Below are 20,254 nucleotides of genomic sequence, written 5' to 3'. Positions count from 1 at the left end.
ATAGTAAACAATTTAACTCTTTCTAAGAAATTAAAGTTCTACAAAAATGGAAGGGATTCTTTTTTGTTTGAAAGTGCGTAGTAAGATTTAGACCAACAAGCTTTCTACTAGTAGTTTATAGATTTGGATACACATAGAAGATCTGTGATATACATTAGTGCAGAGCTTAGTCATAGTTTTATAAATTATTAGTCGAAAGCATCATCCGAACAATGCATAGATGTTGATTAGACCAAATAAATCATTATTAATTCTTTCTTGATGTAGTGTCTAATCTCCCATTAGAAATTCTAAATTCTGGTCCTATAATAGTTTTACATATAGTGTCTAATCTCCCATTAGAAATGCTAAATTCTACTGCTATAATAGTTTTACTTGCATTTTTCCTATAATGACATTTTTAGTGATTGCTCCATGACAGATAAAGGGTTTTCTTCTATCCTACAACTCCTAATTTCTTGACTTGCTTCACGCATAAGACTTAAAAATATTCAATTAATCTTGCTATTAAACACGCAGAAACCTAATTGAATATTTGGAGACTTTTAGTGGCTTGAGATAAAATTTATCTAAGACAATAGATATATGCACATTATTTTTATCAAATAGCCTTTACACTATTTTATTGATTGTTGGACATATGAGATTTTAGATTTTCATCAAACAGGTGAAAACATACACATATCTTTGCACCTTAATTACTTTATATAATGTATTTTCTAAATTCTTCAAAAAAATCACGAGTTTAAATAATGTTGCCAATATGAGAAATGTGTTGATGGGTAATTTGCCTGCTCTGACTTATAGTGGTCGCTGAAGTCAAAACTAACTATTCATAATTTTTCCTCCAAAAAGAGTATTTTCTAAATTAATATTGGATAAATCTAAACTAATATATGAGAACAACTGAAACATTACTAGCATCCTTTACGTTTCACCGAACATTTAATTAAACTTAGTCCAACGACCATTAATTAAACTTTGTCTCCTTCTGTTCATAGTCATCATAATCTTTACTCTTAAGGATTTATCATCATCATCACCATTATTATTATTTTGGTTAAGGAAGGCTCTACAGCTTACATGAGAGAAAGAGAGAGAGAGAGAAACAAAGATACGCTTTGATAGTCAAACTAGGAAATTCATGATCATCTGGCCACATCAACTGAATTAGGCTTTGGGGACATCATCACCTCATTTGCATATTCATAAAATATTTTCTTATCTGTTATAAAACCGAATTTTTCTAATTTCCGTAATAACATGGTTATAGACATTGGAACAGAAATATTGGAATAATGGCCATGCAAGATATTGGCGTTTCGATTGTGGGGAAAATCACGGAGAAGTTTATTGATCCAATTATGCGTCAATTTCAGTATTTATTTTGCTATAGAAGCAACGTTGAAACCCTGAGGAATGGCATCAAAAAACTCGAGCTAACGAAAACTGAGGTGCAACGATCGGTAGATGCAGCAAGAAACAATGGTGAAGAAATTAAACCAATTGTTACTGATTGGCTAAGGCAGGCTGATGGTCTAGAGAAAGAGGCAGATACTATTTTTGAGGGTATGGAGAATGTTAAGGTGAATTGCTTTAAAATTGTTAGGCTCCCGAATTTGAAGTCACGTTATTTGATAGGCCGCCATGCTGCCAAAAGAGGAAATGATGCTGAAAAACATCTCAGAGAGAGGCGGTTTGATGAAGTTGGATACCTTCCTCCACTGGGGAAAATGCCTTTTAGTGAATCAACCCCATCCTTTGAGGAAAGTCTAATTACAAGGATGTCAATGAAAAGGGAAGTGATTGAAGCTCTAAAGCAGGATAAAAGAAGTCTACTCGCAATTTGTGGTATGGCCGGCGTAGGCAAGACTTTTTTGTTGGAGCAAATTGCCGACCAGGTTAAGTCTGAGAAACTGTTTGATGGCGTAGCCTTTGCAACTATTTCTCAAAATCCAGACATGAGAAATATCCAAAATCAACTTGCTGAGCAGTTAAGGATGAAATTAAAATCTGAGCACAGTGGTCGTGCAAGAGCTGAACAGATTTATACTAGACTAATCAATAGTGACAAGAGAAATCTTGTTATGCTGGATGACATTTGGGAAGAAGTGGATCTTAGGAGTCTAGGAATTCCCATTAGATCAGGTAAGTGCAAGAGCTTAACAGTTGTATTGACATCTCGGTTCTCTCATGTGTGTAGGAACATGGAAGCAGAAATTTTTGAGGTGAATGCCTTGCCTAAGGAAGAAGCATGGCATCTTTTTAAAGAGGTTGCGGGAATTTCCGATGATTCAGCTTTGAGTGACGTTGCAAAACAAGTTGCAGAAGAATGCAAAGGATTACCTCTAGCAATCGTTGTTGTTGCCAGGGCATTTAGGACTAATTATACAACACCAGAATCCTGGAAACTCGCCCTTGGACAGCTAAAGAAGTACACAATGAGAGACCTAGAAAGAGTTCAAGATTTGGTGTTTTCCAGAATCGAATGGAGCTATGATCGTTTGAAAAGTGTTGAAGCCAAGTCACTACTACTGTTTTGCAGCTTGTTTCCAGAGGATTATAGCATTCCAGTCGAATGTTTGGTTAGGTATGGGAAAGGGTTGAAAATGTTCCAAGATAGAGAGACTTTGGGAGATATGAGATACAGAGTAGACCAGAGTATCAGTGACCTTAAAAGTTGCTATTTGTTGCTAACCGATGGTGGAAAAGAAGACCATGTAAAATTGCATGATGTCGTGCGAGATGTTTGCTTGAAAATTGCATCAGAAGGCGAGCATGTATTTTTGGTAAGGAATGTTGGAGGAAAAGAAGGGCACCCGCAACCTGATTCATTTGGTCGTTATACAGCTGTTTCGCTGACATGGAAGGGCAATTCTAATGGACCATTTCCATTGGGAGAGGAATGTCCAAAGCTTAGGCTGCTGCGTTTGGTCTTCCAGTCAGGCAAAATGATCAGCCTATCACCAGATTCTTTTGCAGGGATGGAAGATCTCAGGGTCATGGAGTTTAACAAATTACAAATTGAATTTTCACCATCAGATCCTGGCCAAATGTTGATGAGCCTTCGGACATTGTGCCTGGATTATTGTGAGTTAGGGATTGGAACGTCGTCGATGATTGGATACATGACGCAATTGGAGATTTTGAGCTTCTTTGAGTCCAGACTTCGGGATAATCAGTTTCCAACCGAAATTGCTCAGCTGAGTAATTTAAAGGTGTTGGATTTGAGGGTTGAAAGTAGCCGCCACCCGTTGTCTCTTGGTATCTTGTCAAGCTTGAAAAAGCTAGAAGAATTGTATATGGGATTTCATCGTCCATTGCGGCTAGGGAGAAATGCAGAAGAAGAAAGAGGATGCATTAAAGAGATCACATCACTGGCTTGCCTTGAATGTCTCCAAATTAATTTACATGGCATTGACGACCTGCTTCTATTATTACGCGAATTCCCTGTTGAGAGGTTGTCAAGATTTAACATTAGTTGCAAACAAACTCAGACAAAAAACGGTGGAGACTATCAATTTCGGAGGAATTTCAAACTTTATTTGCCTGACGAGAAAGATTCCGAACTAGCATTGTGTCCTGCAGTTACTAGCATAATCAGGAGAACTGAGAATCTCATTTTGGACCTTGGGTTCTTGTTTCGCTCGGGGAATTTTGTGAATGACTTAGATGAAAGTGGATTTGTCAATTTGAAAAGGCTCAGATTGAAGTCGGGTTCATGGGAATGCCTTATTGATTCCACCACCAACCTAGCTCCTCGACATGTTTTTGAAAATCTGGTGTTCATGGAATTAACATCTGGCAAATTGGAAGAAATATGTTATGGAAATCTTCCACCTCGTTGCTTCAGCCAACTTCAAGAGATGAAACTCCTGAGAATGAATTTTATTGAGTACTTGTGGAAGGGGCCAATTGAACCTCCGTCACTTTGCAATCTCAGAGGTATTGAGGTATCTAACTGTCAGCGAATCACAACTCTCTTCTCACAATCAGTGTTGAAATGTCTAGTGAAACTCCAAAAGATAGTCGTATATAGTTGTGAAAATTTGGAAAGCATTGTTATGAGGGAAGAAAATATGAAGGATCAAGTGCTTGAGTTACCCCAACTCAAAGTAGTAACACTTAAATATACGGGCTTAGAGGGCTTTGGCTGCGAAGGCGATACATATTCCAGAGCTTTTCTCAACCAGGTCTCTCTCTCTCTCTCTGTATTTCTATATGATATACTTCATGTCAAAGAAATAGTTGACCATGAATTTAGGTGATTGCCAAAAACTCATGACTCAAGCATTTTGCTCCAAAAGTGTTAATTAAACATATATAGAAAATTTTTTTAGTAGTCATATTGATCTACTCCTTCAATATATGATCAGTATAAAAAAAAATGTTGTTTTGTGTAGAATTTTTTAGCACCCGTAGAGACCGAATGATAAATTAATGAATAAATTGTTGACGACAATATTATTTTGATAGCAAGGACTAATGCCATTGGTAGAGTTACGTTTCCTACTTGATGTCATTGGCAAGGCTAGTTTCCGTCCCTGGATGTACTAGAACTGTTCTATTATGTAACAATTAATATCGTGAATACATTTGATCGATATTTGCAATTTCTAGACATGCATTTCAAACTTTAAGACGAAGTTAGATTGAAGAGAAATTAAACAAGCTTGCAAATGCCACACTCCAGTTGCATTTGTAATCAATTTACGTTTTAATTTTCAGGTCTCACTCCCTCGGTTGGAAATGCTAGACCTTACAAGTCCTGGTTATCGCCCAGAACAATTTGTAGGAGGTGAAATGCTTAGAGGGTCTCTTGAGAACTTAAGATCTTTGGTGCTTTCAAGGTGCTATGTTATCAGATGCATTGCGAAAGCTGATGGTGTGGCATTGTTAGAGAATCTGCAGAGCTTTTCTATGGGTGATTGTCCTTCGATGGAATTACTTTTCGACCTTGAGGGTCTAAAAGTTCCCATTCCATCAAAAAAGGAGCTTGAAATTCTTCCCAATCTAAAGTCACTGGAATTGAGAGGGTTAACAAGATTAGCCCACATTTGGAGGAATTATCCAAAAGGGATTCGAGTATTCCAAAACTTGAGAATATTACAAGTAGAGGGGTGCAGTTTACCATGTTTGTTTTATCCACCTTGCGTGGCTGATATGCTTGTAAGTCTTGAAGAATTGAAAGTTGGTCTTTGCCCGGCAATGTATGCAGTTATAGCGGGGGAAAATGAAGAGACCAGTCAAGAAGATCATGATGGTGGGGAAAAAAGAGAAATTTCATTGGGAAGAACCAACAAGGAGTTTTTGTTCCCAAAACTAAGCTCCTTAAGCTTTGTAAACCTCCAAAATCTTCAAAGCTTCAGTGGTGGTCACCACGAGGGTTGTGACTTCAAATTTCCTTCACTGACCCAATTGGAAATAATGCGTTGCCCGGAGTTGAAGAATTTGTGTCCCGGAAAATTGGATGCACCATTACTTAAGAAAGTCAAAGTGGAAGAGAATGATGCCAATATTCCTCTGGATTTAAAGGTAGACATATCCTAATACAATATTTAAATTACCCTTCAAATTTTGTCTCTGTACTTCACTATAGTTATGGTTGAGAACTTGCATTTATTTAATTATTTGTGAGTGAGTATTTTCACAGGATAGAGAGATCATCTTTTTTACCTACTCAGAGATAAGGGGGAATAAGCACCTGTTTTGATCCTTTGGCTGTTCACGGCCTAGCCGTACCGGTCGTCCTTTTTCTAGTATCAATCTCAGTAATGCAATTCATCCAATGATAGACCTACAATCGAACCATGGAGGTATGATACAATCAAACCCTAAGGAACAAAACGCTGAATTGAGTCATACTTGTCTATGCTCCATAAATGGAGTTGTTCCTGTGGATGTTAAGGTACACAGTTTTCATATGCTTGCAAAATCAACTCTCTCTTCTTTTCCTTACTTTAAATTTTATCTCCATCATTTTTTTGGGGGTGGGGATGGAGTATGGAAGTTTAATTCTCAATGCGCATGCTTTTATCTATATGAGCGGATCAGTGAATAGTGTTACATGACAAAGAACATTAGCCTATATAATCCAATTTTTCTTATCTTTTGAAATTTATAATTAAGATCACCTTTCCACGTAAAATTAGTCTTTCCCTTTATATACGATAGCACCAATGATAGAAGGAGATAATGTGATCCTTCTTCTTCAATTCATCTGCCGAAAGGGCATTCGCTTCCTATTCCTTATTTAATTAGATGAGATGTCACTTCTAAGCCTTATGCACGCTTACATGTAGAGGTATGATTTGATTTGTCCAAATGCTTAGTTAAGGCATAAACATATTTTGACCTCAGATAAGCACTTAATTGTATTACATACTTTCATTGAACCATATATAGATTGGTTCGGATTTGTGCTAGGTTACATACAAATAAATGATATCTAGTTGGCGTTCTGGAATTTGTATTGTTTGTGATCTTATCAACTTCTTTGATTTAAATTTTACTATATTGGAGTAAAACTATTGCTTTTGAATCCTACTCTTCTTTTGGTCTTGGTTGTATTTTTAGCACTCTACATATTTCTTTTGAAATTTTCTTTGTTTTTATTTGTTTGAAAAGAAGTCCTAATAAGTGTGCATTTTGAGTGATTTAACTGTATTTTATTATTTAATTTTGATGTGTGTTACTTATTTTCATAGCTAATTAGCTAGGATTCAAGTGAAGTTGACATTTTGTGGTCTAAGTGTAACAAATTGCATTTCTATGGATTAAAGTGGTGAAAATTTCATATTTTTATAGGTTTCAATGATTCAATCATCAAATGGAGTGAATTGAAAAGATATTTGGATGATTGTTGATGATTTGAAGTGATTTAGAGAGAATATGAAGTGCAAAATATTCAAAAAATGAAATGCAATCAAGTATAAAAGAAGAGAAGCTTGATAACTTTGACACCTATTGGTATTCGCCTATATCTTGAACTATAAGCATCAGATTGAGGTGATTCTTAAGTCATTTTCAATCTAATAGATAGCTCTACATTTCTTATAAAAACATCGAAATTTAGTTCATGAGTTTTCCTAGTCAAAAAGTCAAAATACAGTCGGCCATTTTTGTTATCAAAAGCTGAAACAGGGGATTGACTAGTCAAGAGTATTTCGATCATTTTTTAGTTTACAGAGCTCCAAATTAGATGATTCTTAAAGAATTGAAAATATAATTCAAAGGGTTACAACTTTTATGTTTTGCAAAAAAGGTAGTTCAGCCTCCATCATCAAGAAAATATCAGTTGAAATTGGTGTAAAAACAGAGTAAAGTTGAAGACTAACCAGAAAAGAGCAAACCTGCAGGGGAGGCAAAACGCACCCACAATGCGCAACCTCATGGGTGCATATTTTTCAATCGATTCTGCAACTTGAACAACAACTTTCTCAGTTTTCACACAGCTTTTTCAGCTCATTTACAGATCAATTTTGGCTGGTTTCTACAGAAGAAGTAAAATTGGAAACTTGAAGAAGTAACTTTTGATGACTACTAGAGCCAACTAGAACCAACTTTAACATAATTGATTGGAGCTTGATTCATCTATAAATAGAGGCCTTGGAGAATATTTCATATAACTTTGGAAGGCTAGAAACACGGCAGAAAATGTAGTCTTCACTAATTTCTCTTAGTTCATTAGTATAGTATAATTAGTGTAGTTTATCGTTCTTGTACTTGTAACTAGATTTGGATAAAGAATTAAGGAACAAGATGGAGAGTTTGAAATTCATATTGTGATGAGGGTGACTTCTCTTCTATCACTTTCTCTTTTGTATTTGAGTTCATATTTAGCTAAAATACAAGTATGGTCTTTTCTTTCATTCTCTTCATGTTTTGCTAAAATTTATGCTTAGAGTTATAGATGAATTTTCTATATCTTGTGAGTGATATTTACTTGGTCAATTGATGATATTATTTTGAGTAAGTTATTTAACACTTTTGCTTATCTAATCATGATTAACTGGTTATTAATTGTGATAATTTTAAAATGTTAAGTTTACAATAAGATTGGAATTTAATACAAGTTTAAGAAATTGCTAAATCTAGAGAGTACACTTATGAGAGTAAAGATACACCTTTGCAGCTTTAGTAACTTGTTTTATGTAATTTCATAGAAAAAATGAGTTTGTAGTTAATTTCATAATCACGAGAGTAGGTAAGGTTTAGTTACAAGTATAGTTGATTAATTATGAGAGTATGTTTCACATATATTAAAAAATTATGCCATAATTAGCCAAGATAATAATATTCAATTAACCGATAATTTTACTTGCAAGAGTAATAAGGAATTTCGTAGTTCTAGGAGTTTTCTATTGTTATTTTTATTACTTTTATTTCATGCTCTTAGTGTAGATTTCATCTCTTGCAGTTGTGGTAGTCTAAATAATAAAGGAGTTTGAAAACCATCAGTAATTGACAATCTTTCCTGTGAGATCGACATCTAGTATCATGTACTCGATAAACGATCCGTATACTTGTAGAAAATAGGGTATTTAGATTTTATTAAAATTTGGTGCATGATAGAACTTCGTCAAGTCCCACTATGGATATTCATTTATTTACTTTACGATCTTTATAACTAAGCTTTCAAAAGCTTTCAACCTCTTCAAATCTCTAAAATTGAAATTTTAATGTCGGAATTGGAAAAAAAATTTGAATTGAAAAAGCAAGAGTAAACTAGAGCTACAAGTGAGTTGTAAATTGATTTTGGAATTCCAATGTCTAACCATGTGCATATATTTTGGACATCATAAGTCATGTCAAAGTTGTAATATTCATGCCTTATTTTTTTTTTAATGTTGTAGGAATGAGCAAGTTAAGCAAGTAATATGGTCCGCTTACTATAGTCTTGATTGATGGATTGGGATGCTGGACATGGATGGAAATCTTAGTAGTGGTAAAATATGTCTTGAATTTATATAAGCATATTTTGCTTATTTTGTTTTTTATTTTTAAATTATAAAAGTATTTTACGTGTTGTATTATGCCGCTAGGATTGGACTTAGTAATTGTAATACGCAATCATGTGAAATGCCTTTCACAATGTACTTTATCTGCAGTCACAATATATATTTTCTAGAATAAATTATGCCTTTGTATATTTGGGTGCCAAAAAAATATCCTTGATAAAAGTCTTCTATCAAAGCCCTTACAAAGGAGTGATATTCAAGAACTATAAGGCATTTACACATTCAATTTTAACTCTTTTGACAACTTTTTTCTTGTTTAATAAAGTTTGCATTTTTTATACATACTTTGTTCAGTGTGAATTTAATTGTTATAGTAATAAATTTAATAACTTTGCTAGATATTGAATATGGATTGCTACGTCGTCTGTATTTCATTTAGAACAATTTTGTAGTCCTAGATTTAGAATCATTGGAAAAGTTTAATAACTATATCAAAGAGTACTTGTTAATTTTTTGGGTATACATTGCAATATTTGATGAATATTACCATATTTCAATAAATTTATGTACAAAAGTTTTTAAAAATTAGTATGGTAGTTGAATATTTAGAAAGCAATACTTTTATGGAATAAATATGAGTAAATATGTTACAATACTTGCAATCTGACCCGTGCTATACAAACATTTATATTTTAAATTAGAACAATAGAGGAAAAAAAAGAGAAGAGTATCATTTTAGTGTTAACTTATGTGAAAATGCATTGTTTTAATAAAAACAAAGTAAAAAAATTGAAAAGAGAAAGCTAAAGAGGAAGTAAAATTTATTGTCAATTTCTAACCTAATGTGGTATTTATATAAAATGAAAGGAAAAATATAGTCTAAAAATCATGCATAAATAAATATTAAAGAGTAGAAGAACATTATTGTAGAAATACAAATTTATTTTCTAATTAGTGATAGGTTAACATATTAAGATCAAGCGAAAAGCATAAGACTTTAAATTTGTAAAAGTGTAAAACAAGACTAAAACAACTGTAGAGAAGATCTTATCTATAGGCTAAAATTAAGGTCTAAGGAATTAGAAGTCCTAGTGTCAAATCCCCCTCCCTTGTCTCCTTTTTCAAATCCTGTTACTCTCTTGCTGAAAAAAATTAAGAGAAATAGTTACAAATAAAATAAATGCCTAGAAGTAAAAACCCAAACAATTTATTACTTAATATTTAACATTGAAAAAGAACAAGTATAGTCCTTAACTTGGCCTACCCCTTGATTCCAAACCACCGAAGTGTTTAGCCAAACCAAAAAAATGAAAATAAGAAAATCAAGGAGCAAGAAAAAGTAAAGAAAGGGCAAATAGTAAAACAATTGACAGGTTGTTGAATCTGTGTAATAATAAATACCTGCTCAAACAAAGTATAATTTTTGTAGATAGTGATAAGCAAGGTCGAATCCACAGGAACTGGGGATATTTGTCTCTTTTGAAGTTCAAACTAACAATGGGGGGTTTTTTTTTTTATAGCAATGGAAATAATTAAACGGTTCTAATAAAAATGAATAGCCAACTAAAAATTAAATGACAATTTATTAAAACCAAATTAACAATAACTAAGCTCTAGCCAAGAAATAACTTCAATAATGGTTCTCCTAATTGATCATCGATGCAAAGGTAGTTCCAATTATTAACTAATAAATAAGTTATAACTGCCAAACAAGCGATGACAGTCAACTTCTCCTTACTGTGTCAGTGATTAACGTATGCCCGTTAATCACTACCCTAATCGAGAAATAATTCTAGGTATGCCTGTAAGATTTAATTCCCCAATTGCTTTACGTATTAGAGGAGCCCTATTCTAACCAAATAACACGTTACTAGGATTATTTTAGATTAGTCTGCGTATTCCTCTGACTCAAATCCAATCATGCCAGTTGCCACTATTTTAGAACAATTAAGCAATTACGGATTTAACGCTCCAATTGACATTAGGTTGCTAAATTAATTCAACGTCAGGGCCCAGGATACTCAATTAATAAAACAACCATAAGCACTACAATCAGAAAATATGCAAATACTAGTGAATAAGAGGAATAAATAAAATTAGTTCGATCTCACAATTTTTAGATGAACTAAAACCTCTGTTGTTCTTTGACTAGAAAAGAAATTTAATTGCGCATAGCCAATTGAAGCAATTCACACTATTTTTCCAAAACCAGCCGCATTAGTCTTTGATAGGAGAAAAACTAGAGAAAACAAAAGATTGGCCAAAAGGCCAAGCGGCCGTTGTCCCTCTTGCAAAGCAAATAGTCCTCACTCTTTTATTTTTAGTTGAAGTCCTAATCAAATGGGAATGGCCTTTTCTCTTCGAGCTTCCTAATTCAAGTCTACTACCAAATAAAACTAGTCTCCTAAAGCCACAAAAGAAAGTATTTCAAGTTTCCTACTTCAATCATAAAACTAATAATTATAATTCAAATCTTCCAAATCTTCCTCTAAGGTTGTCCAGAGTTTGAATCAAACTTGGAAATAGGTCCTGAACGTTTTGCTCTTTTTTCCTACAATTAGCACAATTAACCAAATATAAGTAGAATTAATCAATTAACGCAATATTTGGTAAAATAAATGAGGGAAATAACCATAAAATTGATGACAAAAATGCAACCTATCAATTTCCCCCACACCTAAACCATACTTGTCCTCAAGTGTGAGAACAACAAATCAAGCAATCAAATTCAAATAATGGCTATTGCTCGAATCATCTATTGCCAATATACAATTAAAACATATATCAAGTGTTAGTAGCAATTTTCAAGAAATATCTCTCCAGTTAGCTTCCAAGATTAAGGACTCTTTCAATTTCTGACTAACTAATCTAAGAATATAAAATATTCAACCAACATCCATTAGCAAATGGTTCGACTATTAAACAAAATCTCAACATTGAAATTCATGGATTAGTGGGTTAACAATTCATTAAACGGTTCCACATTTTTCACTATTAGCACATATTTTTTTGTTTTCTAAATTATCCCCACACTTGAGTTTTTTTTTCTGGGGGAATGCTTAGTTTTTAGCCATTGAAGCTTTTTAATGCGAATTTCGACATTTGCCAAATGAAAGAGCCCGGTTACTCAACCCTTGATAAGTGATTAATTTATGCTATATTTGAATGATATTTTATGTTATTTTTAGTCACTTTGGCTATATTATTGGAAGAAAATGGATCATTCTGGCTATAATTAATTTAAAATGCTTTCAAGTGATTAAATGAGGTTTTTGTCATTTTTTACTTGCATTTTATCCATAATTTGTATAGGAGTTGGAAATATACTTCATTTGGATGCAAAGGAAAGTTGACAATTTTGATATATTTTTGTATTTCGACTATAACTTAAGCTACAATGATCAGATTGAGATGATTCTGAAACCATTATGAAGATAAGAGATAGATCTACAAATCTTATGAAGACATCCAAATCCAGTTTGAAGGTTTTCTAGGTCACAAATCCGAATTACAGTAGCTAATTTTCTATAGTCGAAGCTGAGACAAGGCAGTGAGCAGTCAAGGGTATTTCTATCATTTCTCTGCCTACACAAATCCAAATGAGCTGATTCTTGATGCATTGAAAGATAACTTAAAGGGCTACAAGTTTCATGTTTTTGTTAAGAGTTAATTCAGCTTCTATCATCAAAAAAAGTTCAGTTGAGTTTGAGACAAAATTGGAAAAACATTGAAGATTGAACAGAAATTGTACAAGAAGACAGGGGAGTAATCCGGCAGACAATCCGACCAGATTCTGGCCGGATTCATGGTCAGAATCTGGTCAGAAATGGCTGCTCTCCACTTGCACAACTTTTTTCCTCCAATAATTCACAGCTATTGATGGACATTGACAACCGCGCAACTGTAAAAAGGGATGTTTGAAGCCTCATTTCTTGACTAGAGTCCTCTATATATAGCCATAGATTTTCAAGATTAAAGAGAGCTTAGAGAGTGCAGAAACACCACAAAAATGTAGTTTTTTTGGTTCTTTAGTGTAAAGTAGTGTAGGATAGTTTAGTTTTAGATAGTTTATCCTTTCTTGTATGTTAGCTACATGAAAATGAAGATGGAGATGAAGAAAGCAAGGAAAGAGCTCATGTGACAAGGGTTACTTTACTTTTCCAACTCTTTATCTTTTGTATTGGATTCTAAGTTTAGTAAATATACAAGTTTTGGATTTTATGTCTATTATGTGTTTCTAAAGTTTATGCCTTGGGTTTGGTTGAACTTTTTATGATTGTTAGTGTTTATTATTTGGCTATTTGATGCTATTATTTTGAGTAAGTTATTTAGCACTTTAACTCTTTAAATCATGATTAACTTGGTACCATTAGTTGTGATTGTCTAAAGGTATTGTTTCTTCAATGAAAATTGAGATTTAATACTAGTTCAAGAAGTGCTAAACTTAGGAAGTACACTCACGAGAGTAGACGTGCACCTATATGGTTTTAGTGATTCATTTCATGTAATTTCATAGAAAAAATGAACTTGTAGTTAATTTCATAACCACGAGAGTAGGTATGGATTAGTTATAAGTATAGTTGATTCACTATGAAAGTAGGTTTCACATGCATAAGGAAATTACGCCATAACTAGCCGAGATAGTAGTACTCAATGATCCAAAAATAGCACTATAGTTAGGAATACCATAACCTAAGAAGCTTTCATTTTTTATTATCTTGTATAAGTTTAGCATAGTTTTATCTCTTTTAATTCATTGATCATCTAAATAATAGAGAAGTATTAGTAGTGCCGGTAATTGTTCAATCTTTCTCGTGGGATCGACCTGATATATGTGCTAAACTACTAGTTACATGTATACTTGCAGTCAAAATGGGTATAAATTGGATTTAAACATGTATTTATAGTAAAATCCCGTGAAGTTTTTGGCCCCGTTACCGGGGAAGATTTGCCAATATCGGTACCAAGAACAACTTTATTAATTTAGACATTTTTCTTGTTTTTCTTGTGTTTAGTGTCCTTTTGTTGTGTCTTATATGTTTGTTGAGTCTTTTATTTGTATGTTTTCATTTGTGTGTCAAGTCATCTATTCTTCTTGACTAAATTTGTTTTTGAATTATTTTAAAAGCATGTTTAGGGGCTCAAGGAGAATAGAATATATGGGTAGACAATACTTGAGAAATGGAAGGTCTGCAGCAAATGGTTACTACGTGCAAAAGTCCTTTAATAGAGGTAACTAAAAAATTACCAAAGGTATGTCTTTCGAAAATGGTTAAAAGAGTTTAAAGGCTAAATTTGATGTTATAATGTTACAAGTTCAATTGACCACCATTATGCATAAAATTGAGCAAAAGAGGAATGTTAATACTTTTAATTCTTATCATATGATTTGTGACTTGTGTGGAGCTTATCATGCTACTCATACATATAGAAAAGTACAAAATATGGATTATTATGGTGAATTTGGGCATTATAATTCTTGTTTTGATCAAGAAAACCCTTATCAGGGGAATTCTTATGCTTATGGTTGGGATGATCAATGTGCATATAGTGATTCTCCATATTTTTATGATTACCGACCCGAATGTGTCTAATTCAAATCTAAACCCTCTTGGGAATTGGCAATAGAAAGGTTAGCTAATGCACCTCTACCTTGGGAATTAGAAAGTGAACATTAACTAATGGTTCTAATGCATCTTGGGAGCTAGCTGTAGAAAATTCTATAATCAATTTTAGCCATAGAAAAGCTAACTAATGCGACTTCCGATCGTTTTGATAGGGTTGAGGAAAGATTAGATGAATTAACCTCGCACTTTTGTAGAATACAAGAACAATTGCATGTATTGTGTGAAGTTATTTCTTCTAATAATATGCATTATGACCCTATCATGAATGATGAGTATGTTGCAAGTGAAAATGGATTGCATTTTGATGAAAATGATAAATTTCAATTGTGTTTCAATGAGAAAATGTCCATTTGACATGATAGTACTTTTGGAACTAACCTTAAACCTCAAGAGATGGGCCTTAACGACTCATTTTTCACCCCTCTTGAGAAATGTGTTGAAAGTATAGGTTTTAAAGGTATTATTTCCCAAGAAAGCCATGAGGATGTTCCTTTGGTGAGTACTCGAGTGATGCACATCCAAGGTAATATCTATGACTCACTTGAATTAGATAACCTACTTTCATCTCTCATATCATTAGAACACATGGCTCTAGTTGTTAAACCACTTTTTAATGATCCACCACGACCTAAAATGGTGAATTATTCATTAATTAAACCTCCTTAAAAAAATGAGGTGCTATAGTCAAGCCAATGACTATAAAGAAGTGCTTATTGGGAGGCAACCCAACGATTTCTTGTTTTTAGTAGGTTTTAGTTGTTTGATTAGTATTTTTATGTGTTTTGTAGGTGGCAATGGCAAGGATTCATGCAAATGATCTCAATTGCAAAAGTGGCTATATTGAAGCAAAATGGGAGTTTTTATGTTCATTTGATTCATTTCATGCATTTAAAGTGTTTTGTTTAAAGTTATATTAATGCATGATCATGTGTTTCTAAGTGTATTTGGTTGAGAAAAGTACATTTTTATGGTTTAAAGTGAATTTTTCTTGAAGAACATGAAAACAGTTGAAAATCGGGTGAGTGTGAAAACTTGATCAAGCAGAAAACTGGACGAAAAACTGCAGAAATAAAAAATTTCTGCAGCAAATCCTGCCAAATATTAGCCGAATTCAAGGCCGGATATATAGGGGAGGACAAAAAAATTTTTTTGCTCTCTGGCCAGAATCCGGCCAGTATCGAGCACAAGAGGGATTCCTCACAATTCCCCTTTCTTTCTCCTTCAACCTACACACACTCACACCTAAAACACACATTACTCACTAAAATCACTCTTTTCACCATCCAATCTTCAAACCAATTTCACCAAAACACTTCCCTTTACCTCTAGAGATGATTTCATAATTTAAACTTCAACAAAAACAAGTTTTAATTCGAATTTGAGTATGGCAAGAACAAGGGTTTCAAATTTTTGAACTCTCCATTTGAGGCCGAATTAGAGTGAGATTTTTTGGGATTTCTTCACCATTTGCATCCATAATTATCAACCAACAAGTTTGAGGTAACAAATCTTCATCAAATATTGTCATTTGAATTTTGTCTTTTTTCACTTTTTTCTAATTTTTGGGTAATTTCGAATTTCTTTATTTTGTGAAGTTTGGTGCTTTCCATTTTGCTTATTAAGGTTATTGATGATTATTGGTGATGTTTAACTCATGGGTTTGTGATTATTTGATGAATTTAGCAATTTTTAGCTAATTTTGAGAATTAATGTGACTTGATAATTATTAGCCAATTTCTTGAGTTGATTGGATTGAAGAAATTTTATGAGATAGATGGATTGCTCTAAAATATTTACATGCTAAGTTTATGCCTAAATTGCTTATCTCTTGATTTTTGGCATGTTTATTCTAGAATTTTTGGTGAAAGGTGAATTAATGACCTTTTAAAGCCTAAAACTCATGGTTAAGGTGCTATTTAGTATTTAATTATGCTTGTTTAGATCATTAAGATGGGAGTGAGTTGTGTATTTGCTTAATTGTTTCATCCAATTATTTGGACATTATATGCTTATATGTTTCATTTGGAAAAAATATAAGAGCACTTGTTGTTGATAATCGATTTTGATACTTACTTATGGTGTTGATTGCTACTTATTATGTAAGTAAGTGAATTTGTCTCTTTAAAGATAAAGGTAAACGTGAACGAGTGTTCGTTATCTTTATTTAATAATATACCTATTAAATGAAGTTAATACTTAATAATTTTATTTAGGTACAATGACTGGCACTAGGAAAATTGGGGTGAAATCTCCACCTCCCAAGAGAAAAGGAGAAGTTTCTGCGTCTACTTCTAGACCACCGCGTATGAAAAGAAAAACAAGTAGACAACTTGTGTTTGAAGATGAACCATCATCCGAAGAGGAGACTCAACAACAAGTAGAAGAAGAACAAGAACAAGAGGAACAAGAGGAGCAAATCCCATATAATCGGTCGCGCTTCACCTCAGCCGAAAATGAAACTTAGTATAATTCTCGAAGGAGGTCTACTATCTCAAGACCTACTTTGTAAATTGGGATGGGAGAATTTTTTCAACCTCCCAAATATTTATTATGAAGAGCTTGTCCATAAATTTTATGCAAATGTGGAGGACAAACAGTCTTTTCACTTTGACACGGAAATAATTACAAGTACAGTGTGAGGAACTGAAATCCGAATCCATAGAGCTCATTTGCAATGCCTTCTTCAAGTTTCTGACATTGGATATAAGGTTGATTTGAAGAAAGCATTTAAACCTCATGATTTGGACTCGTGGAACATGCTAGAGGCACTTGCACGCTTGGGAATTAAGTACAAGTCTACTCGTAAAATTGGGCGATACTCCGTGTTGACTTCTTCCTTTCTAGAATCTCATCGTCTTCTCATCTACTTGTTTGCCTCCAATATAATTCCAAGAGCAAGTGGTACCAATGAAGCGCGCACAAGCGACATCTATTTCTTGATAGGGTGCGATTTTATTATTTATTTATTATTAATTTCCCCTATTACCTGACTCAATATGGATTAATTGCTGGATTCTACTCATTTTTAGTATCTGGCATTTATTTCAGGGAGTAGAACAAAAATATGATAACAAGTACCAATTTGACAGAAAAGGAGGGCAAGTAGCAGCGCTTGTCCCAGGGGCAATTTTGGAAAAGAAAAAAATCTTTTGGCCCTTTCTTTTGGGCATGGGATGAACCGAAGAAGGGTTGGTACCTTTCCTGGCTGGAGAGCCGCACAGGAGAGATGCATTAGAGTAGGAACTAGATAGGAATAAATAGAAAATAGGAGCAGAGGGTTTTTTTTTTTTTCCTTTAGTTTTAGCTTTTGACTTTTCCGTTTCATTTTCTTGTGGTTTCTCTAGTTCGTATGTGAAGACCAAGTGAAAAAATTGAATTCCTTCCTGTAGCTTGTCTTTCTTCTTGATTTCTCCGAATTGAATTTGACGATGGCCGCTACTATTGCGTCAGTTTTGTATGGGGTTTTCTCATCAACAATGAGCTAAATCCATTTTCTCTAGTCAAGGAACAATGGATGCTTTGGCTCGCCTAAAATTGTGAGATCAATTTAATTTTAATCTTTGTCTTTTATTTATTGGTATTTGCATATTCCCTGGTTGTAGTGCTTATGGTTGTTTAATTAATTGATTGTCTCGAATCTGGATAATTAGTTAATATAATAATCTATTGTCAATTGAGGTGTTAAATCCGTAATTGTTTAATTACCTCAAAATAGTGACAACTGGCATGATTAGATTTGTGTCAGGGGAATACGCGGGCTAATCTAAAATAACCCTGGTAGTGCGTTAGTTGGTTAGAATAGGGCTCCTCTAATACGTAAGGCAATTGGAAAATTAAATTCTACGGGCGTACTTAGGATTATTTCTCAATTAGAGCAGTGATTAACGGGCGTACCTTGATCACCGACACAGTAAGGAGGGGTTGACTGTTATCACTTGTTTGACAATTATAACCTATTTATTAGTAAATAATTGGAATTGCCTTTGTTTCAATGATCAATTAGGTGAACAATTGCTGAAGTTATTTCTTGGCTAGATCCTTAATTATCACTCATTAGATTTTAGTAAATTGTTATTTAATTTCAAGTTGGCTATTTTATTTTGTATTATTTTACTTTTAGTTGAATTGTTTAAATTATCACCCCTGATATAAAAATATCCCCTTGTCACTGTGAATTTAGAAATGAACAAGTACTCCCAGTCCCTGTGGATTCGACCCTGCTTATCGCTATCTACAGAAATTACTTTTAGTTTGAGCAGGTTTTTATTATTGCACAGGCTGACAACCTGTCATTTCTTGAACAAAATGGAGCATGGCCTAGGCAACATCCAAGGCATTCCATTGGGAAGCATTATCACCAACCACATGTGGGCTATGGATCGAAGTAATGATGTCAAACATGCATTCCCTTACGCTCGCTTTTTGACTTTGGTGTTTCAAAGGGTTGGAATTGATTTCTCTAATGCTATTCCTACATGCTTCAAGAAGAAGGATATCTTTGCATTGGATTTTTACAAATTTCTTTTGAAAATCAAAGATGTGAGTGGTCCTCGACTCAAGAAGATGCTCAAGGTGATAGTCGACAAGAGAAAGAAGCTGAAATTGCACGTATTGAAGAATCTCAAGGGGTTGAGAGAACTACCCAACCAGTCTCAACCGATCCTTCCTCCTCACGTCGTCCATCATCACCGCAAGACACTCAGTCTTTTCTCAAAAAGATGATGGATAAGCTGCTTTGTATTGAGGTCGAAGTGAAGAAGAGTAGACAAGAGAACAAACAGAATTCCGAGCGTCTTCGTCACATTGAAGCTAAATTTGGCATTGAAACTCCACCAACTCCATCTTCTTTAACTGACCAAGCGGCTACTTGATGGAGTACTCGTCACTATCACCCTCGTTCATTTTCCCAACCTTGCATGTTTACTTTAGCATTGTCGCTTGTTTTTCTTTTGTTTTAGTGGTTTTCCTTAGTGCTTTTAATGTTTACCTTTTAGTGATTTTTCTTATTTCTTTTATATGAACTCATCCAAGTGATCTTCATTTATGTTGTGGTTTTAGTGTTTCAAGACTTCTTAAAGTTAAAAATTTATCACTTGGCAATGGATTTGGATAGCGCAAGTTCATTAGGGAAGTACTACTTTTCTCTTCCTTCCGTTATTTTTCCTTTTTTACATTAAGGACAATGTGAAGTTAATGTGTGGCAGAGAGGAATAATTGGCTTGCTATTTATGCCATGTGACGATATTTTGAGAACTTAAATGCATTAGAAATGTTGGAATTGTGCTTGAAAATATTGCCATGTGGATAATTTTCTTGAAATTGGGTTTGTTGGCAAGGAGTTTTGTCCAGTTACAAAGGGAAACTCTATCAAAATTTTTCTAAAATCTTTTACAATATTTCACTATAGCCCAAAAATTCTTCAAATTTTTGCAATTTTATTTAAAAAGAGCCAAATTGTTCTAACTTTAAGTGTCTAATTCTTCCACTTGTTGAAACTTTATATGTATTTTGGAAAATTTAGTCCTCATTTGACTTGAAAATGGTTATTATGCAATTAGAATTTTTACATTTTAGAAAGTATATCCGGGAAAGTAAGGAGAATTATGTCTATAATTTTGCATGTTTAATGAGATTTCTCCTCTTTACTTAATTTTGCAAGTAAGTGAT

At 33.7% G+C, this 20,254-nt stretch overlaps 1 protein-coding gene across 1 annotated transcript; it reads left to right on the top strand.

The window, feature by feature from the left end:
• The first annotated feature begins 1,298 nt into the window (after positions 1–1,298).
• On the top strand, positions 1,299–19,458 carry LOC113756897 (disease resistance protein At4g27190-like). The gene is made up of 4 exons (XM_027300368.1): positions 1,299–4,193; positions 4,729–5,535; positions 18,865–18,971; positions 19,125–19,458. Exons 1-4 carry the CDS (start codon positions 1,299–1,301, stop codon positions 19,456–19,458), a joined length of 4,143 nt encoding a protein of 1,380 aa, XP_027156169.1.
• The last annotated feature ends 796 nt before the right edge of the window (positions 19,459–20,254 follow it).

This window comes from Coffea eugenioides, unplaced genomic scaffold (assembly GCF_003713205.1).
Source record: "Coffea eugenioides isolate CCC68of unplaced genomic scaffold, Ceug_1.0 ScVebR1_2524;HRSCAF=3567, whole genome shotgun sequence".
In the NCBI taxonomy this organism is placed as follows: Eukaryota; Viridiplantae; Streptophyta; class Magnoliopsida; order Gentianales; family Rubiaceae; genus Coffea; species Coffea eugenioides.
The sequence above is the reverse complement of the archived record's forward strand: the minus strand, read 5'-3'. Positions and strand labels throughout refer to the sequence as shown.